At 40.8% G+C, this 26,127-nt stretch overlaps 2 protein-coding genes across 4 annotated transcripts in view; one reads left to right on the top strand and one right to left on the bottom strand.

The window, feature by feature from the left end:
• LOC124125070 (intraflagellar transport protein 122 homolog) overlaps window positions 1-8,542 on the bottom strand; it is a 40,927-nt gene extending 32,385 nt beyond the window's left edge. For both annotated transcript variants that reach the window (XM_048401652.1, XM_048401653.1), the window contains exons 1-5: window positions 8,396-8,542; window positions 6,685-6,915; window positions 5,891-5,967; window positions 1,651-1,784; window positions 927-1,006 (exon numbers count right to left, since the gene is read on the bottom strand). In XM_048401652.1, coding sequence (XP_048257609.1) covers window positions 927-1,006; window positions 1,651-1,784; window positions 5,891-5,967; window positions 6,685-6,915; window positions 8,396-8,454 — 581 coding nt within the window. In that variant the 5' untranslated portion in view covers window positions 8,455-8,542. The remainder of the gene's footprint in view (window positions 1-926; window positions 1,007-1,650; window positions 1,785-5,890; window positions 5,968-6,684; window positions 6,916-8,395) is intronic.
• Window positions 8,543-8,775: 233 nt separating this feature from the next.
• The window catches only part of LOC124125071 (helicase ARIP4-like), a 41,110-nt gene continuing 23,758 nt past the window's right edge, over window positions 8,776-26,127 (top strand). For both annotated transcript variants that reach the window (XM_048401651.1, XM_048401650.1), the window contains exons 1-8: window positions 8,776-9,059; window positions 13,044-13,805; window positions 14,572-14,741; window positions 15,762-15,845; window positions 19,846-20,069; window positions 21,654-21,987; window positions 22,698-22,880; window positions 25,970-26,084. In XM_048401651.1, coding sequence (XP_048257608.1) covers window positions 13,102-13,805; window positions 14,572-14,741; window positions 15,762-15,845; window positions 19,846-20,069; window positions 21,654-21,987; window positions 22,698-22,880; window positions 25,970-26,084 — 1,814 coding nt within the window. In that variant the 5' untranslated portion in view covers window positions 8,776-9,059; window positions 13,044-13,101. The remainder of the gene's footprint in view (window positions 9,060-13,043; window positions 13,806-14,571; window positions 14,742-15,761; window positions 15,846-19,845; window positions 20,070-21,653; window positions 21,988-22,697; window positions 22,881-25,969; window positions 26,085-26,127) is intronic.

Here is a 26,127-nt window from a genome sequence, read left to right as displayed (position 1 = left end):
GGGATTAATAATCATTGTCTCATCACTATTTTATAACAAGCACTACCAGGTCAATTACAATTCTAGAAAAGTACCATGAAAGTTTGTGTCCTTTAGTACAGAAATTGTGCTAGATTGTAGCCTTAAGTCTTATGTATTACTAACTTGATAACTTTGTAAGCTTGTATCTACAAAGGAGAAGTCAAGTGTCCCCAGTCTCCAGTGATATAGGAAGTGATAGGAAGTGACCCTCTTCCCGAGTTAACTGACAACAAGTTTCCACCCTTGCCGAATTAGGCTGGACTTATTTGCTGGACTAATGAGTCAGTGGATAAGCAAGGATAAGAATTAATGGATGAACAACTTCTTTATGACTTGCTTGTAACGGTGTTAGAACCTACACTGAAACGTTGCTCTTAATTGAAATAAAGAAGTTGTTCATCCATAAATTCTTATCCTTACTTAGTACTCCAACTTCTAAATGCCTATCAAAGAAGTGAGTCAATGGACAGTCTAATTAAAATTGTGTAACAAAATCAACATCCGGTTCATATACTGCCATGTAGATTTTGGTTGATTGCAGGATTTGCAGAGATTGTGTACCGTCAACTGGGCATCAACAGATATTCCAAATATTTTCATGTTTTTAAACAAAGTGCTCTTGATCTGATGCACTTTGCGAGATAAAAACTGTTTTATTACAATAAAGATCATGATTAGATTAGATCATCTTGACTGGGTGCTGCCCTTTTGTTTGCAAATGCAAGTGATATCAGACATGGAATCTGATTGGTAAATAGGAAGGACATAGAAGAGACATAACTCGTAATAGCCACTGGTGGCGCTAGGATCGAGCAACGAAATTCCAGCTTAGCCCGGCAAGGGTAGACACTGGACATTTATAGTTAGTCAACTCCCTTGCCTCAGGAAGATGGGAAGCGACCTACCTACTGGGGTTCCAGGACAGAGACCACACAGGGGCAATGTTAGCTCCGGGTCTTTCAATCTTCACTTTTTCCTCTCCTCCCTGCAAATAATAAATACAACATCACAATACATTCTTTTAATCAATTTGATACCTATAAATTACATGAAAATAATTTGACCCAACATGATAGCATATTAAATTGAAAGAAATCAGAACCATTTGCTAACATCAGTATTTGAAAGAGCATTCTGTCAAAATGACGCATGTGACTAAATCACTTGGTACACCACTGTTGTTCTCTACATCTGAGCCTGGAAAGACCCAACTGTGTTCCTGATGACTACCTGGCCATTGTGTAAGAAATAATTAAGAGCCATGTGCTAAAGTCAGTACTTAAATGACCTACTTTTCAAGATTGTGAACTTAAAACCATTGGTGCTCCACTGCTGCTATTGTTTGATTGGCGACTAACGTTTGTTTTGTTTGTTTGTTGTTTTACGCCACACTCAGCAATATTCCAGCTATATGACGGCGGTTGGTAAATAACCGTATCTGGACCAGACTGATTGACATTATGAGTATCAATCCATGCAATTAGGATACAACCAAGTCAGCAAGCCTGACCACCCGATCCTGTTGGTTGCCTCTTACGACAAGCATAGTCATTTTTTACGGCAAGCATGGGTTGCTGAAGACCTATTCTACCCTGGATCTTCACGGGTGGGCAACTGACAAGTTCCTACCTTGTTCCTGATGCTGACCAGGCCATTGTACAAGCCCAGGGCGAGGTACTGTCCATCATTGGTCCAGCTGCAGCAGGTCACGCGACTGCTCACTTTATGCTTGGACACAGACTTCTGCTCCGGAGACCACAGACCTGTGCACATACACATGTTTACATTTTATACTATAAACTTTCCAGTCGACTAGCCCAAACTTGTTACTGTACATCTTTTCCAGTAAATGTGTTGGTAGATGTAAAAGTACAATGTTAACCAGAGTAAAAGAATCTTATTAGACCAAGCTTTAGACTCAAGTCACAGAGTGGGTTTGTCGAGGCAATCTCAGAACTAAATATTTGGCCCTAAGTTTGCATCCTAAATCGGTCAAATGGCGAATGAGGTATAAAGGAGAGGTAAGAGGAAATATTGAAAATTTTACAATGAATTGTATATTTATATACTTTTCCTATCATACACTATGCATTTCATCCTAGAACAAGTTTCCAGCTTCAAAATACATCTCACCCAAACACATCCCAGTCATCACTATGGTCACCACCATAAACAATGAATCCTGAATCCTGTGTGACCTGATCACATTGAAGTCCCCAGCATACTCATTCTAGAGTGTACCGGTTGGTGTAACTGTGATGCGGGTCTGCAAAATCTAATCAATGCTTGCAGCTCTGCTACCATGGAGATTTTTCATCCTTGTTGTGGCAATCCCTGAGGCAAATGTGACTAAATAAGTAGCGAGAGTAGATCCATTCAGCTTCCTTTTAGAAGGCAAATGCTGAAGGACTCAGCTATTTGTTGAGGTGATGCAGTGATCAGAGGTGAAATGTCCAAGATCCATGATAACCTTCCAAAGCCTTCCACTTATGATCATACAGAGCCTTTGTGGAAGTGTGAATGTGCATCAGTTCTAGCCACTCTCTGTGAACAAGCCTTATCTAAGAGAGACTTCTGGAGATGTGCCAGACACAAGGATGTCAGCGTTTAAGACTGCATTCAGATCCCATGCATGTTGTCTGAACTTGGCTTTTGGGTCTTCAAGACAGAACAAGCGCAGCAAGGCCCGTGGTTCGGGAATTTTCGTCATTCACCGATCGTCAAGGATGGCAAGAATGGAGTTGATGGCGACCAGGTATGTGGAGATGGTAGAGCCTTTCAACCGACGGGTGCTGCGCAAGTACAGAAGGAACTCAGCCAGAAACTGCGGTGATGCTGTCATCGGATCCTGGTGTTTGTCTGAACAGAATGCCTGGAACGAGCACCATTTAATCATCATACAGTCCTCGTGTAGATGGACGTGGGCTGAAGCAATAGCCTTGGCCGCTCTAGGCGAAATAGCCCTTGGCTCAAGGAGCTTTTCTGCTGATGTGCCAGGCGTGCAGACGAAACCGTGCGGGTTTTAGGGTGTGGCAACTGTCTGTGTGGGTGGAGAAGAAGGTTGGACCACACCGGAAGTTCCAGGGTATTGTCTATGGCGATGTTTCGGAGGTCGATAAACCAACTTCTGGCCGGCCACCAGGGCGCGACCAAAATCAGTGTCAGGTGCTGAGTGGCCTGGATCTGTGAAGAACCGTGGGAGGGAGAACTGGAGGCGGAAAAGCGTATGCGTGTTATCCTTCCCAGGGAAAACTTAAGGCGTCGACTCCCACAGTGGCCGGATCCGGCACCAGTGAAATGTAAGGCGACAGCTGGCAGTTCTGAGATGTGGCAAACAGATCGATGTTTGGGGTGTCGATCGTTTGACATAGTCTGGCGAAGACCTCTGGGTGGAGCTTCTATCGGTGGGAGACACCTAGTCCGGCCTGGACAGAGCCTGTGCCAGAACATGCTCTCAACCTGGTGAGAGACGAGAAAGTACAGGTCCAGGCTGACCATCAAGTCGAGGAAGCGGAAGGTCTGGTTATGCAGGGATGGAGAGTGGAGAGTACCCTGGTTCCTCAAACACCACACCATGGTGACATTGTCCAAGGACATGATCAACAGGGCCTGACCAGGGAGCCGGAGGTGCCGGGAATTCTCTGCCAGCAAGTGATGTCCTGGATAAGCGCTTTTATCTTGAAGCTGTTGCTGTGCCAATGGTGTTGATCTCCAGATCACAGTCGGTCACAACGTGGGCTGGTGTGGGCAATCCCAGAACACTAGCCACTGATAAGGTGGAAGCGGCAGTGGAAGTCATGGTAAATGAGGTCGTCTACAAGACTGCAAAGTTGAAAAGTCAGCAACAGGGGTCTCCGATCGTGTATCGTCGGGACAATACGTGGAGAGGTGTGCTCGCCTGTGAACCAAACCCGATGTAGACGAAATAAACCAGCTCCACAATCGACCGTCGGGGCATCAATGTAACTTGGTAGTCGGAAGTCAAGGCAATATGTCCATAAGAGAATGAGGAAATCTGTAAAACTGTGGTTCGGGTAGATCGCACCGTACTGCACGAAGTAATGTGAAGTATAAGTGCTCCTGTTCTTATATTGAGGTGACGATGAAGGACGACAACACGATACTAGGCTTGAGTCAACAGGGGTCGATGGAACGGTCATGGGACGAAGGATAAAATCGACGCTGTATCTGGTAGCCAAGGCCGAAGATATGAAGGTGGCGTAGTCTAAACGATCAAACAGCACAAGGGAAGGTAATCTTTTTCATCCCTTGAACGCCATATAAGCGCTATCATTCTTATAGCAAGGGGGCGATGAAACGAGGTGCCTCGCGACTGCCATGTTGGTAGTGGAGGTCTATCGTTTCCATCATCTGTGCATGGATGGACTGCAACAGGTGTCTGGTTGAGTGGTTGCACCATGTGTACAAGTAAGCATGCAAACCAATCTGTAGAAATACATTGCACCGCTCGCCATGGTCAGTTGGCCTAATTCTGGTCAGAGTTGTTGACAGTTGGAGTACTTGACACGTGACATGTAAATCACAATCAATCTCCACAAACAGACAATCCTCAATGAACTGTGTGATAGACATACAAGTGGTGTACCCGAGTTTTGCGAAAAAACGCGGGAGCACCGTGTAAAACCCGAGGAGCCCCGAGGAAGAATCTCTTTGAGGAACGCTGGCGCTAAGGTAGGGTAGAGGAACGTTGGTGCCGGCAATGTTGATGAAGACAAGCTACAGGGAAGGAAAGATGACCTTCTGCAGATGCCCTAGGCGCAGATTTAGAGCAATCCCCAAGACAAGCTACTGGGGAGGAAAGATGCCCTTTTGCAGATGCCCTAGATGCAGATTTAGGGCAATCCCCAAGATACGCTACTGGGGAGGAAAGATGACTTTCTGCAGATGCCCTAGGTGCAGATTTAGGGCAATCCCCAAGACAAGCTACAGGGGAGGAAAGATGACTTTCTGCAGATGCCCTAGGTACAGATTTAGGGCAATCCCCAAGACAAGCTACAGGGGAGGAAAGATGACTTTCTGCAGATGCCCTAGGTGCAGTATCCGTTTGTAAATTGGCAGCACTGACAGTAGATATGAGGAGAGAAGCCCACGATTGTACAAAGCAGCATTCAGCTGACAGCAGGACAACTGTAGCTGTAGCACCTTCATCCTCATGTGTACAGGACACGGGATACGTAGAGGCATTGAGATCGGACGTGAGAATGAATCAGAGACCATGTCATCCTCTACCTGGAACAGGGTAATGGCAGACGGATGGGGAGATATCCGTTTAGGTTTCTTAGCTGACGAAGGGTCATGTTCCATCTCTTTAGGTGTAGATTTAGAATGGCAATTGTAAGTTTGCTTTTGACATTTACGAATGTAAAGTCTGAGGTCCATCTCGGATAGGGTTATGCATTGATGACAACGCGCTTTATGAGTGCATTTGCCATGACAGTCACAACATCATGAGTGAGGGTCACACGCAGAGAAAGTGTGTTTGCATAGGCCGTATCTGTAACCCATGTGCGGTTGTGTTTATTGAGACAGACTAACAACAAAAAGAAAACAAAATATGTGATCAGGTTGCACGGGATTCAGGCAGTGTTCGATCCATTGTTTAAGGTGGTGACCATGGTGATGGCTGGGATGTGTTGGGGTGAGATGTTTTTTTTAAGCTGGAAACTTGTTTTTAGAATCAAAGAATCAAAGAAGTATGAAATGCATAGTGTGAGACAGGAAAAGTTTAAAAATTATGACTGTTTCATTTACTTTACAAGAAACTTGAAGAATTCAAATTTTATGCTGACCATTGATATGATGATTTTACTGATGAGGGTTAAAACTGGAGTCTGTGAGTGTTGCTTACCAAAATCACTGACTGCACAACTGGCAAGCTGGTGAGTCACTGGATTGTATGACATACACTGGATAGCATCATTGTGTCTGAAACAGAGAAACATTTCATCTGAGAGGGCAGTTAAAAAGTCCAATATAGGAAAAAATAATCGTAATTTCTTATATACTCGGATTCTGTCGTACCGTGGCATTAATTGTACCGCAGCATTTGTGATTTCCGGCAGTTCGAGCGAGAAAAGCATCCAAGCAGACGTTTACTAATGTAAATCAGTAACCAGGAAGTTACCAGCTTTGTAACAATTTCAATTTCTGCGAATGTTCTGTCTATTGTAAGTACGGATTGATTAACCCGTTGATACTTACTTCTGGCATCTTTTTAATATTGCCTTACCACCATCTATCAAAGCTACGATATAACCAGCCGTTTCCCAAGCGAACTTTCTCTATCAACTTTAACTCTATCATCTGCATATTCCTGGTGACGGAATAAGGTAAGTGACGTAGTCTGATCATTTTTCTTATGTGGCCACAATTGTTTTGGATATAATAAGGGCCATAATTAAGTAACAACTGTAGTTTGTGACTAGTAGATTAATTTTAGAGTTAGAACTTAACACTCACCCACTAGCCCGGGGCTCGTACAAATGCCTATGGGCTAGTGCAAATTTCCAAATTTCAACATTGTTTTAACATTATAAGTGCATGTTATCTTTACCCATTGCTAGTAAAGCTATTGAGTTTAGTTCTAACCCTGGATAAATGTTAATTTCCAACCCCTGTTCATCATGTTCATATATTGCTTACGTGTATTTAAGAATGCCCTCTAGTTTACTTGTCCAGATGATGACACTCTTGTCAGCTGATCCTGAGGCAAAGCGTTTTCCATCTTTAGCATATGCAACACAGTAAACAGTGTCCTTGTGCCCCTTGAGAGGCTGGATCATTGTACCATCGTTGGCATCATAAACTAACACACGGTTTCCCGCTGCTACTACCAGCTGACTGCCATCGGACTTGAAACATACACTCCATACACTGAAACAAAAACATTACATAAAAAATGTTTTAAAACAACTTTCATAATTAATGAATCTTGTACCAAATGTTATATTTGGGATAACACTTTCTCAGTGAAGTACAAACTCCAGTACCTATTTGGGTTGAGTCCCATCTGTCCCCCACACTCTCAAAGTGATGAACCTAATCACCAGTACACAAAGTCAGCGATCTAAGAGGGTCCTGATGGGTGGGTCCCATAAGCAGTAAGCAGTAAAATTTAGGGTACTTTTTCATTAAGCAGTATTTTTTCTTCTTTTTCAATAAAATCTTCGCGAAAAATTCCTAAATCGGCCATGGAGGGACATGGGACTTTTAATTCTGCTTTCGTTTCATCCTGACAATTCATATTTTTAATACCTGGTAAAATCTCAAATCGCTAAACATTCTAGACTGGTTCCCTGCGTCAGTTGCGCAGCCTGCTTTCTGTGGCGAAGCATCTGGGTCTTGAAGACAGACTGTTTTTGACCATTTTAATCATTTTACGATAAGCAGTAAATTATTTATTTACGTTAAGCAGTTATTTTTTAGTATTTTATGATTAGCATTTACGATAAAAGAAGATGAATTTTACGTTTACGATAGTGTTTGAAGGGTGTTTTACGTTAAGCATTAAAACCCATCACGACCCTCATCTAACCCACTCAGCCACTGAAGCTTCCACAAAATGGAAGTCTGACAACTGGTTTGAATCCTGAATGGGACTCAAACAAAAAATGATATATGTTATTCCTCGTGTTATCCCAAATATAACATTTGTTTCAATTGACCACTTTCTTAAAGGCACTATATATTCATTAATGCATCTTCCTCAATTTGATAATTACCCTGAACCAATTTGCTATATTAAGTCTGCTTACACCAATTTTACAATATTTATACTGGTGTAGGTGTCAAAAGGTTTACGACAATACAACAAAGTGGATAATCAGCACTAATATGATTCCGAACATCCGTGATACAACCTGTGGTTGTACAGCTGTCAGTGTAAACATGACGTCACACACACTAAACATTGCATATGGATCTAGATCCTTTGAGGTACAAAACAGTGATATAATTTTTGTCTAAGAATTGACTTTCACTTTGTGTGAATTCATTGGAGTTTAAACCTTCATAGAGTAAGGGCCAAACTGTATGAACGTCGTAGTAAGTTATTAAGAGACTCTGATAGTCTTTAGGCCTAACACAAAATTAGAGGGAATTTGTGGAATGAGATTGCTGTCAAGACTTGTCATTACACCCCATAAGATGTACTATAAATCTAACATCAGTTTAACAAACACCTCCTTTAAGAAATTAAATAATGTTGATTCAATCAATCAATCACGTTCATACTTCAAATGATGGATGCAGCCGATTCCCTGGTAACCAACCAAACAATTTATGATGTCACAAACATCTAGAAATATGAATAATTGAAATGAAATTATGCTATGTGAAAAAAAATGAAAAATACCATTGTTCTATCTTATCCTTGTCTTGAACTTTATCTACCCATGTCGGTACAGCCCTCATCTTTTCGTAAAACACACTCAGCACCTATGCTGTCGGTGTTTGGAATTCAAGTCCAGCGCGCATATCAAAGCGCATATTTTTGGGTTTCCGGTTTTAAGCATCCGGTTTTCAGAACTTGAGTAACTGATTACCCTAATAGAACAGTCTTAATATGTACAATACATACAAAGATATATTGCAAATGCGAGGAACGAATTAAGTAGTATCTTATCGTTCCCGTGTAGAGATAATAATGTATATGAAGACGAGGCACTTGTATTATCAACCCTGTTAGTTTCATTTGCCAAATAAAGGGGCGTAACTCCTTTCGGTAAAGTACCTGTCTTTTGTCCCTTCGTCATTTACCGGAAGTTTTCCTTGGGTCAGTGGAGAGATTCTCCGGACTATTTTAATTCATTTTGATATTTCTTCTGGTACATTATCAAAACGGGTCTATTGTATACTGTGTTTCGCGAAATTGATGTTTGGTATACATTCAAAAAGAAAACGTGCGATGTGATGGATTTGAAACACCGACAATTTGCCAATCAAAGTGGGAACTAGCAGGTCACTGACATCTTCATGCAAATGGGTTGAGGATATTCTCAAAGGCCCATGTTTGTTGTGTAAGTAAACCATTTCACCTATTTGAATAAACCTAAGATCATACCAAATATCACAGTAACACGAATATGATGAACATTAGAATTATTGTTGTTTTAGAGAGGCTTTATGATGAAATGTAAACAATATAAGGCATAGTCTAATTAATAATCCATGACACAGGATTTGCCACAGTTCACCTTATAGGCCTTTTATTAGAAAATATATAAAATAAACATTGTTCTCATGGTTGTCCATTAGTATTGCAGCAGTTTATTATTTTATGATGCTAATGATCAATTTGTCAGTGTTGGATTAAAGGAGAATAAAATGTCACATCACATAATCACCCATGCATAGAATGATCCAGAATGTCAATTGTCTAACGTAAGGATTGATTATCACTAATCCGAGCATGTTGCTTATGTTATCCTGAGGGTTATTACAATTTTCTGATCATGCTGTGCTATATATTTAGCTCAGTCGTTATGGGTAGCAAATTCCAGAATATGACATTTCGTGGTTAGCTTGCCAGGTACAGTTCTAACCTAACAAAAGGGCAATCCCAAAAGGATGGCTGGTATCTAAAAAAAAGATTTCAGATTTTGGTTGAAATAAAATCTGTCATTACCATGACTACACATAAAACTTTATTAGTAAGCTGCAGCACACAGAATGCTGTGAAATTTATATGTGGTCATACAAAGTCATTGTTTTAGTGCATGACACATTGGTTGTTTTCTTTGGAGTTGAAGCAAGAAAACTTGCTTGTATTTGAATGTTTTAAGAACTTACTGTTTGTATAACTATTGTTAACATGGATATGGATGAACTGACAGCATGAATAAGGTCTTAAACTTTAAAAGTGACACAGTTCGGATTGCTGAACAAACCCTAATTCAAGGTGCTGATCCAAAGTATTTTCAGGTTGTATATTCAGCAACCATGACAAAATGAGGATCACCCATGAGAACATTTACCAAACAAAACAAAAGTGTACAGTAGTTCTCAAACACAGCTGTAGCGGCTTAAAAAATATACTTATATGAAAAAAAAGCATGACTTCCTACAAAATTATGAAATTAAAGCACAAATGAGTTCAAATGAAGTAAAGAGAGATATATGTATTTACATATGGTTTTTTTCATGTGTTGAAATTTGGGACTGACAAATATTAGGGGGGACTGGTGTTTCAAGAGCCAGCGGGAACACTGTAACCTCTGACAAGTCTAGCAATGTAGAACCCCTGACAAATCTTACCCATTGCATACACATTAAATGAGAACTTAGTCTTCCCTAACAGGTTTTAAAAAGATACAATTGTTACTGCAGTTTTTTAATACATTTTAAACAACAACAAAAACTACCCCCCCCCCCCCCCCCCCCCCATAACAACTAAAAGAAACCTGCTGAGCTACAAACTTTTTAAACTCTTATTTCAACCTACTCAAGGTAAATTGATTAGCGAAAGGCTGTAGACAATGATGAATGTGCATCTTGTATATTCTATTTGTTGTGTATTAGGGGAGGCCCAGGTCAGGTGGTAATTATGCCATCAATAAATTTGTCACTAATGAGCCTTGGTTTGTGCAATATGCATGAAATATACATTTGGTTTACAGTTATCAGGGCCCCTGATTGGCTAGTGTTTTTTCACTGGACTTAGACTGTTTGGAAATATGCAGAAGAGTTGGAAATTAATATGATTTGCTAGTCCGCAAAACAGATCTGCTTCAGGGTTTCCGTCTGTCTACTGATAAAAGTGGTAGTCCGCAAGAAAATGCCCCTCTTGGACATACAGACTTTAGTTTGAACTCTGAAAGTGTGGCAGGAGAAATACACTGTGTATTATTCCACTGTTTTTTTTGTGTGTGGAAAATGCACTTTTCTGTTAAGTGTATGTTTGTCAGGCTTGAGAAGGAATACCCCCAATTCCTGCATCATTAATGTCTTAATGTTATTCATTGTGTAGTTGTTGTGCATATATTCAAACACAATTTCAATCTGTGACTTTAGCCACTAGTCTGAAGCCCAAGTCTAGTAAAATTCTGTTCAGTCAAGTACAGCTTATAAAAGTACAAACAAAACTAAAATCTACTGAAAATAATAGTAACAGCCATGTTTGGGGTACTTGTAGTAGTAGTTTGGATCAGACAGCAATTTTCATGATTGTGTTCTGTTTTAAGTTAAACTGCATCGTGAGACTTTAGAAGTTGCTGACCCGGTCTAAACACAATTAAAGGGACAGTATGTCAACGGTTCTGTGTGTTTTTAAATCATGAAAAATTTTCCGAGTGTGCTGTCACATGCCTGATTCAGTTCTAGAACCAAAACAATAGAGCTATGCACAGCAAAGCCGACCACGCAAGCGCTATGCAGCGTAAACTGGCTTCAATAATATTTTTATCAAATGCAAATTAAAGGGAATATTTGTGTGTTTCTTACGGATGAGTTCCAAAATACTAAATGCCAGTTTGAATAGAAGCAAGTGTTTGTTTTAGCCTAGATTACAATATAAATATGCCTAGGTCGTATGAAACCAATCACTCTCCTATCCAGAGTTCCTTACCTTTGTCACATCTTTCACAGTCCATTCTTGTGTTTTTCATCTGTTTCATTTTGTTCAAGTCATTTAGATAAACATAACTTTAATTGAGAAAACATCTTAAAACAAGAAACTGATTTCCATTTGCGTATCTATCTTCCACATGCTGTTATTGAAGCCCTACAGAGAGCTAGGAATATAGTCATTTTGAGCATGTTGAGGTGTAAAGCTATAGTGTCATGCCCCTCAATATCACAGTTTTAGTAGTATGTCTATATAATTATGCTGGACAATATGTAAAGTGCAAGATTTGCATTAGGCGTGTTTGTTTTACAAACAAGCCTACACCGTCACTGGAGCAGAAAGTTCTCTTGTGGAATAAGGCAAGCAGAACAGAGTAAGGTTGGGGGCTATTGACTATTGTTTACAAACACTGCTTCAGAACGGACGACGTCTTGTCCCTATAACATGTTTAAGGTCATACAGAGCAGCACTCTAAGTAGCAACCATTTTGGTGGCCAAATGCGACTTTCATCTATGATGGGAGACCTAAGTTTATCTACTGCTCGCCCAGTGGCTACCTAAAAGTAAACATAACTGGCAACAATATCTGTTTAAGATATCTGTTGGCTCCTAAAAACTAAAAAAAATATTCATGTTAAGAGCCGCTTGGCTCCCTAACAAAAAACAAACTTAGAGGGCTGCAGGGCTTGATTTAAGGAACTAGATATAGCTTGCACCTGGTGTATGTTGGCATCACAACCTTGTTGTACAAGACTAAACCAGGTTGCACTCATAACGGAACCTGTTAACTATAAACGTATATACCCAGACTACCTCAGTGTCGTTAATATTCTGGTATGTCCAATTCTCTGGCAAGATTCACTTGTACATCCCAAACATTCTCTTGCTTTCTTGTTATTATAAGATTCACCTGATAAGATTCATTTGATGACGTCAAGCCCAAAGGACAATGTCAAATCACACATAACACTTGGAATATTGATGTAGTATGGTAATTTACTAAATAATATGTTTTAAATTCAAAGACTGAATATTGATGTGGTACAGTAAATAATGTTTTGAAGTCAAAGATTGATGTTGTGTAGAAAACTTTCCTAGTAAGTGTCACAAATTTGAAAATTTTGAGGTGCACTGGGTGCATGTAGAAATAAATAATAGGTTGCATTTTTCAATATACAGTTGCACTGTTGCCTGTTTTATATGGTTAAATCGATCCCTGTCATAAGAAACTAATTTTCAGATTTTCATCCAAACATTTCAAAATTGTAATCTTGGTGATGTTGTAGGCATTTTTTTATATATATATTAACAAACTGTTCCGGGCATCTCTATGCTTAAACATTCATGCTTCATGTGAGATTCCGGTATGAAACATACTCATATTGACATACGCTCGAAACGTTAAATTCTCACACCATATTCTTGATTGCTATTGCAGGATGTATGGAAGAAGCAGCAGTGTTTTGTGTTGAAGTTCGTCATATCGCCAGGTCATAATGTCAGGTGAAAGTACAACAGAAAACATTCCACTTCAGCCGAGTACATTATCAAAAGTGTTATCAGAGGAACTGTCCCTGGATTCATACTTAGATGCGCAGACTATAGAAAAAGATGTGCAGCTTGACGAGGACAGCAGCGACCTAACCAATCTAGAAAAACTACCTGATGTTGTTGATGATGCTATAACAGCGGCTGTAGAGGCAGCGGAGAATGTCCAGGCTGCTGAAAACGATGAAGTTGAAAGTATAAACTTGCAGGAGTCGGATCTGAATCTCCCGGATGCAGAACAGTTAAATATACCAGAGGATGAGCTAGGATTGCCTGATGATGATGATGAGGAGGAGGAGGATGGAGGGAGTGAAGCTTCAGACGAAGAATCAGAAGAGGAGTCAGATGAAGAAGATGATGAAGAAGAAGAAGAGGAGGAGGAAGAAGAAGAAGAGGAAGAGGCTACTGAAATAGAGCCTCCACCTGATTTAACTAGCATCATTGATGGTCCTGAACCAGTTGCCATGGATACGGACCTGGCAGCAGCTCTGCCGAATGACCTTGAAACTGTGCCGATGGAGAGTGTTCCAAGCACGAGTGAGGTGAAGGAGAAAACCGCAAAGAAGGGGAAGAAGAGGAAGAAAAAAACAAAAGGAGAAAAGAAAGCTAAGAAGGCGAAAAGGAAATCTGGATTTAGGAGAAAAAATATCAGGTTTGTCCACTTTTGATTAAACAGATCATTGTTTGTAAATATGTTGTCCATGAATATATGTAAGAGATTGTTGTCTTTGTCAGTTAGTCTAATGGTACAACACCTTTCTTAACTCTGCCATGTTGAACAGTCTACCTGGCTGATTTGGTCCCCATCACCCTTTGCTTTTCGTAAGAGGCAACAAAATTAGATTGGATTGTCAGGCTCTGTGACCTGGTTGATCTGATATCACCATTATGACATCACACCCCGATTGTGTGGGACCATTCATCATGTTGTCAGGCAGTGTAATTTCCTAGAAAATGTGTTTTAACATTGGGAGGAAGAGTTGTCCACCTTAGACCATAATGTTTCATATTGAGCTTGGTTTGACTTTCGGAGTTGCCCTTGACCAGTAGGAGGTGTTTTTGTTTTCGTTTTACAAGCAATATGGCCGCAGCCAATTTTGCAAAGTATTGATAATTAAAAAAAATACCAAAATTAAATTGAGAACATACTTTCTTGTTCGAATATCATTCATTGTGAGTCACCGCATGCTGGCTTCTACTGAAATGTATCTTCCAGCTCTTTTTGTGTGTATTCAGCTTGGCCAAGATTGATTCTAATTCTTCTCATTGTTACTCATCTTGTTAAACTGTTTTTTCTGATCCAGACCAATTATTTATAGGCTGCTCATAGTAAGCTGGTATATTGTTGAATACAGTGTAAAACCACGTTCAGTATGTCTGGGCATATGGTCTAATCATGTTTCTCTGGTACTGCTCAGGTCTATTATCAAAGAAGATGAACTGGATGCAGAGACTCTGGCCGCCCAGAATGAGGAGTTTGAGAGGAAGAAGCGTCTCCAGGAGATCCAGAAGACTCTGCTAGCCAAGGCCCAGGGTCAGAAGGCCGAGGAGAAGGACAAGGACTCCCAGCTGAAGTCACTACTACAAGGTAACTATAGTTACCACACATCTCTACTACAAGGTAACATGGCCTGGGCCCCGTTCCACATAGCGATCGTAGCCCTACGACAGTCATAAATCTATGTTAAAGTATGGGAGTTACGGTCGTCTTAGAGCTACGGTTGCTTTGTGGAACGGGGCCCTGGCTGGAATGTGAAATAGCACTTGAAGCTAGTCAACATTTTGCTGGAATGTTGCTAAAAACGGCATACCCCCTTCAGAACTTCAGATAACTTTTGAGCAATTGAGTTTTTACTCTTGGGTTTCTATTTTAATTGGGTTATTACATTTTTCATTGGGTAACCAATACTTTTTCACTAATCTATTCATCAATATATTGCGTTTGGGAATTTACACAAGCTTTTTTTATTCTTTTGAGTTTTTCATTTAATTCACGTGTTTCTGTATGCAAGTTAATTGAAAGTAATTGGGTTTTGAATATTTTGGGGGGTATTTTACGCAAATACGCTGCTTATCTGTAGCTCTGCTACCTTGCTCATTGACTGAATAACTCATCTGTTATGTCCTTGACATGGAATTGGCTTGATGGGAGATCATTCAGCGTGATCAAAGGCTTGGGTATGACAAGAAACATGGTTGGTTATCCCTCAATCAGGACCATGATGACTGTTACTAAACTATCACATACACCAACACCTAATCCACTCCACTCCACTCCACTCCACTCCACTCCACTCCACTCCACTCCACTCCACTCCACTCCACTCCACTCCACTCCACTCCACTCCACTCCACTCCACTCCACTCCACTCCACTCCACTCCACTCCACTCCGCCTACGCCACGCCACGCCACGCCACACCACATTCTACACCACACACCAGGCCACTCCACACCACACCACACAACACCACACAACGCCACGCCACGCCACGCCACGCCACGCCACACCACACCACATTCTACACCACATTCTACACCACACCACACCACACCACACCACACCACACCACACCACACCACACTCTACTTGGTTGTCACTGTTGCAGCTGCGGAGGAGGAAGCCACCAAGAATGACGAAGTTGTGATCCTGGACGAGGAGGACAAGAAGTCCGAGCCAGAGAAGGAGAAAGGTAATTTGGGTTGTGTGACTTGTGTCAGCTGATTAAATCTGTGCACCTCTGTTCTGTTGATCATGTTGTTGATAGTTATCAAACAATAATTATGTTCATATTTTATTTTTTTTGTCATCTATACACGATCATATGACATGTTGCTTGTGGAAACCCATAGAGTTAGAAACATTGGAACCTGTGCTTGGCGTAAGAGGTGACTTAATGAATTGGTCGGGCTCAGTTATTGTTGGCTGTGTAGATACCGTATTCGACGTAATAAGCGCCCCACTCTAATAAGCCCCCACAGCGATATTTGCTAATATATTGGCAAGTGAACAATCCCAATTAGCACCCTTTCCGATTGATCAATGTACACAAGACTTATCTATTCGTGTATAATACGCCCTCGTGTGTTATATGCACCCTTAATTATGGGCAATTAAATTCTGGAAAATATATCTGTCGTATATAAACAGTTCAGGCTGTCAGCATAATCCACAAAATTTATCTTTCAACTCTGTTTTTTTCCACCAAAATAATATTATAATAAGAGACCCCTATTTCTAATTTTGAGAGCTCCCTGGGCGCTTATTACGTCGAATACGGTTTGCTCGACATCATTTCTGGTGAGGACTGTATGTTACCCCTGTGTGATATGACAGATGTGTTTTGCCTGTGTAGAAGAGATCGACATCAGTTCTGATGATGCATGTATGTTACCCCTGTGTGATATGACAGATGTGTTTTGCCTGTGTAGAAGAGATCGACATCAGTTCTGATGATGCATGTATGTTACCCCTGTGTGATATGACAGATGTGTTTTGCCTGTGTAGAAGAGATCGACATCAGTTCTGGTGAGGACTGTATGTTACCCCTGTGTGATATGACAGATGTGTTTTGCCTGTGTAGAAGAGATCGACATCAGTTCTGATGATGCATGTATGTTACCCCTGTGTGATATGACAGATGTGTTTTGCCTGTGTAGAAGAGATCGACATGAGTTCTGGTGAGGACTGTATGTTACCCCTGTGTGATATGACAGATGTGTTTTGCCTGTGTAGAAGAGATCGACATGAGTTCTGATGATGCATGTATGTTACCCCTGTGTGATATGACAGATGTGTTTTGCCTGTGTAGAAGAGATCGACATCAGTTCTGATGATGCATGTATGTTACCCCTGTGTGATATGACAGATGTGTTTTGCCTGTGTAGAAGAGATCGACATCAGTTCTGATGATGCATGTATGTTACCCCTGTGTGATATGACCGATGTGTTTTGCCTGTGTAGAAGAGATCGACATCAGTTCTGATGATGCATGTATGTTACCCCTGTGTGATATGACCGATGTGTTTTGCCTGTGTAGAAGAGATCGACATCAGTTCTGATGATGCATGTATGTTACCCCTGTGTGATATGACCGATGTGTTTTGCCTGTGTAGAAGAGATCGACATCAGTTCTGATGATGCATGTATGTTACCCCTGTGTGATATGACAGATGTGTTTTGCCTGTGTAGAAGAGATCGACATCAGTTCTGATGATGCATGTATGTTACCCCTGTGTGATATGACAGATGTGTTTTGCCTGTGTAGAAGAGATCGACATCAGTTCTGATGATGCATGTATGTTACCCCTGTGTGATATGACAGATGTGTTTTGCCTGTGTAGAAGAGATCGACATCAGTTCTGATGATGCATGTATGTTACCCCTGTGTGATATGACCGATGTGTTTTGCCTGTGTAGAAGAGATCTACATCAGTTCTGGTGATGCATGTATGTTACCCCTGTGTGATATGACAGATGTGTTTTGCCTGTGTAGAAGAGATCGACATCAGTTCTGATGATGCATGTATGTTACCCCTGTGTGATATGACAGATGTGTTTTGCCTGTGTAGAAGAGATCGACATGAGTTCTGGTGATGCATGTATGTTACCCCTGTGTGATATGACAGATGTGTTTTGCCTGTGTAGAAGAGATCGACATCAGTTCTGATAATGCATGTATGTTACCCCTGTGTGATATGACAGATGTGTTTTGCCTGTGTAGAAGAGATCGACATCAGTTCTGATGATGCATGTATGTTACCCCTGTGTGATATGACAGATGTGTTTTGCCTGTGTAGAAGAGATCGACATGAGTTCTGGTGATGCATGTATGTTACCCCTGTGTGATATGACAGATGTGTTTTGCCTGTGTAGAAGAGATCGACATCAGTTCTGATGATGCATGTATGTTACCCCTGTGTGATATGACCGATGTGTTTTGCCTGTGTAGAAGAGATCTACATCAGTTCTGGTGATGCATGTATGTTACCCCTGTGTGATATGACAGATGTGTTTTGCCTGTGTAGAAGAGATCGACATCAGTTCTGATGATGCATGTATGTTACCCCTGTGTGATATGACAGATGTGTTTTGCCTGTGTAGAAGAGATCGACATCAGTTCTGATGATGCATGTATGTTACCCCTGTGTGATATGACCGATGTGTTTTGCCTGTGTAGAAGAGATCGACATCAGTTCTGATGATGCATGTATGTTACCCCTGTGTGATATGACAGATGTGTTTTGCCTGTGTAGAAGAGATCGACATCAGTTCTGATGATGCATGTATGTTACCCCTGTGTGATATGACAGATGTGTTTTGCCTGTGTAGAAGAGATCGACATCAGTTCTGATGATGCATGTATGTTACCCCTGTGTGATATGACAGATGTGTTTTGCCTGTGAAGAAGAGATTGACATGAGTTCTGGTGATGCATGTATGTTACCCCTGTGTGATATGACAGATGTGTTTTGCCTGTGTAGAAGAGATCGACATCAGTTCTGATGATGCATGTATGTTACCCCTGTGTGATATGACAGATGTGTTTTGCCTGTGTAGAAGAGATCGACATCAGTTCTGATGATGCATGTATGTTACCCCTGTGTGATAAGACAGATGTGTTTTGCCTGTGTAGAAGAGATCGACATCAGTTCTGATGATGCATGTATGTTACCCCTGTGTGATATGACAGATGTGTTTTGCCTGTGTAGAAGAGATCGACATCAGTTCTGATGATGCATGTATGTTACCCCTGTGTGATATGACAGATGTGTTTTGCCTGTGTAGAAGAGATCGACATCAGTTCTGATGATGCATGTATGTTACCCCTGTGTGATATGACCGATGTGTTTTGCCTGTGTAGAAGAGATCGACATCAGTTCTGATGATGCATGTATGTTACCCCTGTGTGATATGACAGATGTGTTTTGCCTGTGTAGAAGAGATCGACATCAGTTCTGATGATGCATGTATGTTACCCCTGTGTGATATGACAGATGTGTTTTGCCTGTGTAGAAGAGATCGACATCAGTTCTGATGATGCATGTATGTTACCCCTGTGTGATATGACAGATGTGTTTTGCCTGTGTAGAAGAGATCGACATCAGTTCTGATGATGCATGTATGTTACCCCTGTGTGATATGACAGATGTGTTTTGCCTGTGTAGAAGAGATCGACATCAGTTCTGATGATGCATGTATGTTACCCCTGTGTGATATGACAGATGTGTTTTGCCTGTGTAGAAGAGATCGACATCAGTTCTGATGATGCATGTATGTTACCCCTGTGTGATATGACCGATGTGTTTTGCCTGTGTAGAAGAGATCGACATCAGTTCTGATGATGCATGTATGTTACCCCTGTGTGATATGACCGATGTGTTTTGCCTGTGTAGAAGAGATCGACATCAGTTCTGATGATGCATGTATGTTACCCCTGTGTGATATGACAGATGTGTTTTGCCTGTGTAGAAGAGATCGACATCAGTTCTGATGATGCATGTATGTTACCCCTGTGTGATATGACAGATGTGTTTTGCCTGTGTAGAAGAGATCGACATCAGTTCTGATGATGCATGTATGTTACCCCTGTGTGATATGACAGATGTGTTTTGCCTGTGTAGAAGAGATCGACATCAGTTCTGATGATGCATGTATGTTACCCCTGTGTTACATGAGAGATATTTGTGCAGATGTGATCGACATCAGTTCGGACGAGGACTGTATGGTGGTGGAGGACAAGGAGGAGGAGGGCGAGGCAGAGGAGGAGGACATGAACAATGGAGGAGGACACATCGATGATGAACTCAACTGTGCGGACGAACAGGGTCGTGTTCAGGTCAACATCGGACATCCCAACACTGACCCTGACATCTTCCTCTCACACAAGATTGCCAAAAACATCAAGCCCCATCAGGTATGTGAAGATGAGTTGTAAAGGTGGCCGAGATTCTATGGAGTCTATACCTTTTGTAAGACAAGTGGTAAAAAAAATGTAACTACATCTGAAAAAAGTTAAGACTGCTATAGCTGCAAGCTTAAAAACAAACATTAAAAACATACATTGATACTTTAGGGACCCACCATTTGATATTCTTGGGGGGAGGAGAGGGAGGGGGGAGGACTTTTTTTCTCAGAAAAAATATCCCCTCCAAATGCTTTAAAAAAATAATAAGGTGTAGAATAGGTTCCAGCACTCTATTGCTTGTGTTAGATGCCACTCATTGGGATCAGTCTTGGTAATATTGATTGAGTGTTATCAAATCAAATTAAAATCAAATCTTAGTCCTCGCTAACGCAAAACAAAGATCTAAGGACATCCCATTACGGATCATGTCAGGCCAACCTTTCGCAAACTTTGACCAACCAATGGAATGACTGACAAGAAGTCGACAATAGCCATTCAGAAGGCTGCTTTCTCATGCTTTATGGCACTACTTTCAAACTGGCGACTACACTTCGAAATATATTTTGACAAATTCTCGATTAAAAATTTGGAAACTGAACAAAGGAACATTTTGGAATGGCTAATAGATGGACTAGATTGTAGGGATTCAGTCCTTAGGACCGTAACTGTCATTCGGAATACCCCTTCGATTTTGCATGATGAGAAAACAAATTCTGGCTGTCACTTTTCTGATCTGGTAAGCGACACTCTGATTGGTCGGATGAAAGGTTGTTCTGATTAGGCTGAAATGTTGCTGACTAGGTTTAAAACAAACAATAAAAACAGAAGCAACAGATTTTACCTTTGTACATGCAGGGCTCAATTTAGCTATATATAACATGCACCAGTGCAACGTATTATTGAAAAATGCAACCTATTACATATATCTACATGCAGCAACTGCATGTCAAAGTTTGTCAATTTGTGTCAAATCAGATCTTAGTTCTGGCTACCGCTTAACAAAGATCTGAGGACATCCCATTACGGGTCACGTCAGACCGACCTTGCACGAACTTTGACCGACCAATGTAATGACCAATCAGAAGGCAGCTTTCTTGTGCTTTACGGCACTAATTTCAAATTGGCGACTTCGCTTCGAAACATATTTTGACAAATTCTCGATTGCAAATTTGAAATCTGAACAAAAAAACATTTTGGAATGGCTAATAGATGGTCTAGATTGTAAGGATTCCGTCTTTAAACCTGTCACTATCGTTCGGAATACCCCATGTTAAAGTTTTCGAGATTGCATGATTAGAAATCACATTCCGATTGTCACTTTCATAATCTGGTAAGCGACACTCTGATTGGTCGGATGAAAGGTCGTTCTGACGTGACCCCTAATGGGATGTCTTCAGATCTTTTTTTAGCGGTAGCGAGAACTAAGGTCCGATTTAAATGAGATTGGACCAGGGTGTAACCTGGTTTTATCTGATGCAACTAGGTTTTCATGTCGTCATGCACCTTGTGCGAGTTTCCTCACATCTGTTTCCTTACATCAAGCCCTGTATTTGAAGAAAAGAGCTGCTCAGTGACACTCTTGTTTGTGTTCAGATCGGCGGTGTGAGGTTCCTGTACGACAACCTGGTGGAGTCCCTGGACAGATACAGCAGCAGCAGTGGTTTCGGCTGCATCCTCGCTCACAGCATGGGGCTGGGCAAAACTATCCAGATGATTGGATTTATTGACATATTCCTGCGCAACACCAGTGCTAAGACTGCCCTGTGCATAGTGCCTATCAACACACTGCAGAACTGGATGAGTGAGTTCAATCACTGGGTACCGATCGAGGCGGTGCCAGAGTTCCCAGGCATGGTGCCACGACCGTACAAAGTCTACTTGATGAATGACAACTACAAGACGATGGTAGCAAGGGCTAAATTGCTTGGTAAGGAGGATAATGTTTAGTTAACTTTAGATGCGATAAATAAGAAGCGTGGATGTATTTTTTGCTTACCTGACGTCGACCTTTGCCAGAACTACAAACATTCTCTGCATAGCCAGTTATGCAGGTATTATTGTGTAAGTTAAAAGAAGTGGGATGATACACCTATGCATCGATGCACCACAATTTTTACTTCTTGATACAAGTATCGATCACAATCGCTCACTAAGTGAAGAACATCGATCCTTACCTTAAATGTTTGCTGTTACACCAAACACTAGTTAGAAGTGAAAACGTAAATATTTTCATCCATTCCGCCATACTTGACACTGGGTACTGTATATCATCAGTGTGTGAGGTATTTGGCCATCTTGTCTATGAAAAGGATGGCATACGCTCCACAGATAAAGCACATACAAGTATCGTGATATTGGATCGTGAAAAGAGTATCATGACACGTATCGGATCGCACAGTTGGTGTATGGTCCCAGCTCTATAATCTAATAAACATCATTCGCGGATGTCGATTTAGGAGAGACTTTGTTATTTCTTATCTGTGTTTGCCTTAATAGGTTGTATGGCTTTTCTGACCTGATATTATATCTATAAAAATTCAGGTGAGCTACAGGTCCATGTGGCTGTTTCTTGCTGGAAAGTTTCTCCCATCTGGGATGGCAGGGTGTGTACATTCCGTGTGTGTTGTGTTTGTGTAGGTGAGTGGTCGGAAACTGGAGGAGTGCTACTGATGGGCTACGAGATGTATCGCCTCCTCTCCTCGAGGAGATCCATTCCCGCTAAACCAAAGAAATCCAGGAAAACCACAAACTCCTCCCAGTCACAGGAGCCCGAAGTGATCGACGTCGACGAGGAGGATAAAAATAAATTATTAATGACAGGTACGTAACCATAGTAATAACACTTGAAATAGGATAACTATAACATGCTGTTCTTTTCTCATTGCCATGGTGTCTTAAAGGATATTTGTGTATGACACTGCACCATGCACATCCTCTTGAATGAAAATGACAACACAGATACAGTGAGAATGACAAGATGCTGGGGGAGTTGCTGTCAGTTTTGGTAAAATTTCCCGCATGGGAACAAGACTTTGGAGCCTCTTCAGCATGTGTTGCTGTTCATTTGCTTCTGAACCAAGTTGAGTTTTGCAGATGATCTCTACACTTGAAGGGATAGGACAAATTGAAGACCAACAGTACCCTGATGTGTGTTTCAGACATACAGTACCTTGATGTGTGTTTCAGACATACAGTATCTTGATGTGTGTTTCAGACATACAGTACCTTGATGTGTGTTTCAGACATACAGTATCTTGATGTGTGTTTCAGACATACAGTACCTTGATGTATGTTTCAGACATACAGTACCTTGATGTGTGTTTCAGACATACAGGGGTCCGGAAAATTTAAAATCCCAATCGGACATTTGCACTTTGGCCACGCCCCCTTCAAATAGCGTATTTTAGTACGACTTTTCACACACATTACAAGTTTACGTATTCATAATATGATGAATTATGAATTGTTTCAGTTTAAATTGTTTAATTCACCTGACAATTAATAACAAATAATATCATTTTAGATTTACATGGAAAACATACGTTTGTTTCTGTTATAATAACAGTCTGTTAACGTAGTGAACGGTCTAATTAATATTCATGAGTTATATTCATGAGTCTGCTCAAGAGTAGGCGTTGTAACATTTGGATCGAGACTATTATCCCATATTTGGTTATCACGTGACCTCACGGGAAAAGGTTTTTTTTAAACTAAAGATTTTTTTAAAAACAAGACAGATGATATAATCACAAATACTAAAATATCGTTGATAGCAATAGTTATTTGAATACTTTTTCATCTGTACTTAATTATTGACCATAAAAAAATTGGATATCGATAGTCCGAGAAAGCAAAATGGCGGTCAATCACGATTCAATATACGACTAGCTACGGAAAACAATAAAATCTGCAAATCCTCATTGTATGTCAACCAAGTGAAAGTCGTTAGCCACGACTTACAAAATGATCGTCCAGACTTTGAGGGTTTGGCAGATCCGCTCGACTGACCTGCATCGGTCGACTTGCTGTCGTCACGCTTTCGCTTCTTGTCTGAGGTTACGTATCGTAGCATTGTGAGGATAATGAGGTACATCGATGATGCAAGGTATTAATGTACAGTTGTAAACACCTTTCACTCAAATTAACAAGATGTTCTCAGTAATTAATCCTCGATTAATCAGTGTCAACTGAGTTTATTGCCTATTACAGTGATTGACCGATTGGACTATCATGTAGGTACGATGTATTTACAGCAATCAAAACAAACAAAGCTTGTCAGTGTAGTTAATCTTCATTGTGTTGCAACTGCAGACAGAAACTGCTCAGTCCTAACTGTTGATCATGTCCGGTCAAAATTTAAGAATGTCCGGACAAAACTTTTTAAAATGTCCGGTAAGCAATATTTTAAAACAGACATTTGAGATTCCCAATCGGACATGTCCGGCGCATATGACGGTTTCCGGACCCCTGGTTTCAGACATACAGTACCTTGATGTGTGTTTCAGACATACAGTACCTTGATGTGTGTTTCAGACATTCAGTACCTTGATGTGTGTTTCAGACATACAGTACCATTATGTGTGTTTCAGACATACAATACCTTGATGTGTGTTTCAGACATACAGTACCTTGATGTGTGTTTCAGACATGCAGTACCGTTATGTGTGTTTCAGACATTTAGTACCTTGATGTGTGTTTCAGACATACAGTACCTTGTGTGTTTATAAAAGGCGACTATGCTTGTCGTAAAAGGCGACTAACGGGATCGGGTGGTCAGACTCGCTGACTTGGTTGATATATGTCATCGATCCCAATTGCGTGGATCGATGCTCATGATATCAATCACTGGATTGTCTGGTCCAGACTCGATTATTAACAGACCGCCGTCATATAGCTGGAATATTGCTGAGTGCGGCGTTAAACAACAAACCAACCAACCAACAACCTTGTGTGTTTAAGACATACAGTACCATGATGTGTGTTTCAGACATACAGTACCTTGATGTATGTTTCAGACATTCAGTACCTTGATGTGTTTCAGACATACAGTACCTTGATGTATGTTTCAGACATACAGTACCTTGATGTGTGTTTCAGACATACAGTCCCATGATGTGTGTTTCAGACATACAATACCTTGATGTGTGTTTCAGACATACAGTACCTTGATGTGTGCTTCAGACATTCAGTACCTTGATGTGTGTTTCAGACATACAGTACCTTGATGTATGTTTCAGACATACAATACCTTGATGTGTGTTTCAGACATTTAGTACCTTGATGTATGTTTCAGACATACAGTACCTTGATGTGTGTTTCAGACATTCAGTACCTTGATGTGTGTTTCAGACATTCAGTACCTTGATGTGTGTTTCAGACATTCAGTACCTTGATGTATGTTTCAGACATTCAGTACCTTGATGTGTGTTTCAGACATACAGTACTTTGATGTGTGTTTCTGACATACAGTACCATTATGTGTGTTTCAGACATACAGTACCTTGATGTGTGTTTCTGACATACAGTACCATTATGTGTGTTTCAGACATACAGTACCTTGATGTGTGTTTCTGACATACAGTACCATTATGTGTGTTTCAGACATACAGTACCTTGATGTGTGTTTCAGACATACAGTACCTTGATGTGTGTTTCAGACATACAGTACCATTATGTGTGTTTCAGACATACAGTACCATTATGTGTGTTTCAGACATACAGTACCTTGATGTGTCTTTCTGACATACAGTACCATTATGTGTGTTTCAGACATACAGTACCTTGATGTGTGTTTCAGACATACAGTACCATTATGTGTGTTTCAGACATACAGTACCATTATGTGTGTTTCAGACATACAGTACCTTGATGTGTCTTTCTGACATACAGTACCATTATGTGTGTTTCAGATATGTTTTCATCGCTGGTCAACCCAGGTCCTGATGTAGTGGTGTGCGACGAGGGACATCGGATCAAGAACAGCCACACAGGAATCTCTCATTCACTGAAGAACATCCGCACAAGGTAACATTAGCAGCATCAGGTCTTGTCTCGACTTGAACGTGAT

Source organism: Haliotis rufescens, unplaced genomic scaffold (assembly GCF_023055435.1).
Source record: "Haliotis rufescens isolate VD_foot unplaced genomic scaffold, xgHalRufe1.0.p SCAF_23, whole genome shotgun sequence".
NCBI classification, from domain to species: Eukaryota; Metazoa; Mollusca; class Gastropoda; order Lepetellida; family Haliotidae; genus Haliotis; species Haliotis rufescens.
Note: the sequence above shows the minus strand (reverse complement) of the source record. Positions and strands in the feature narration are given on the sequence as shown.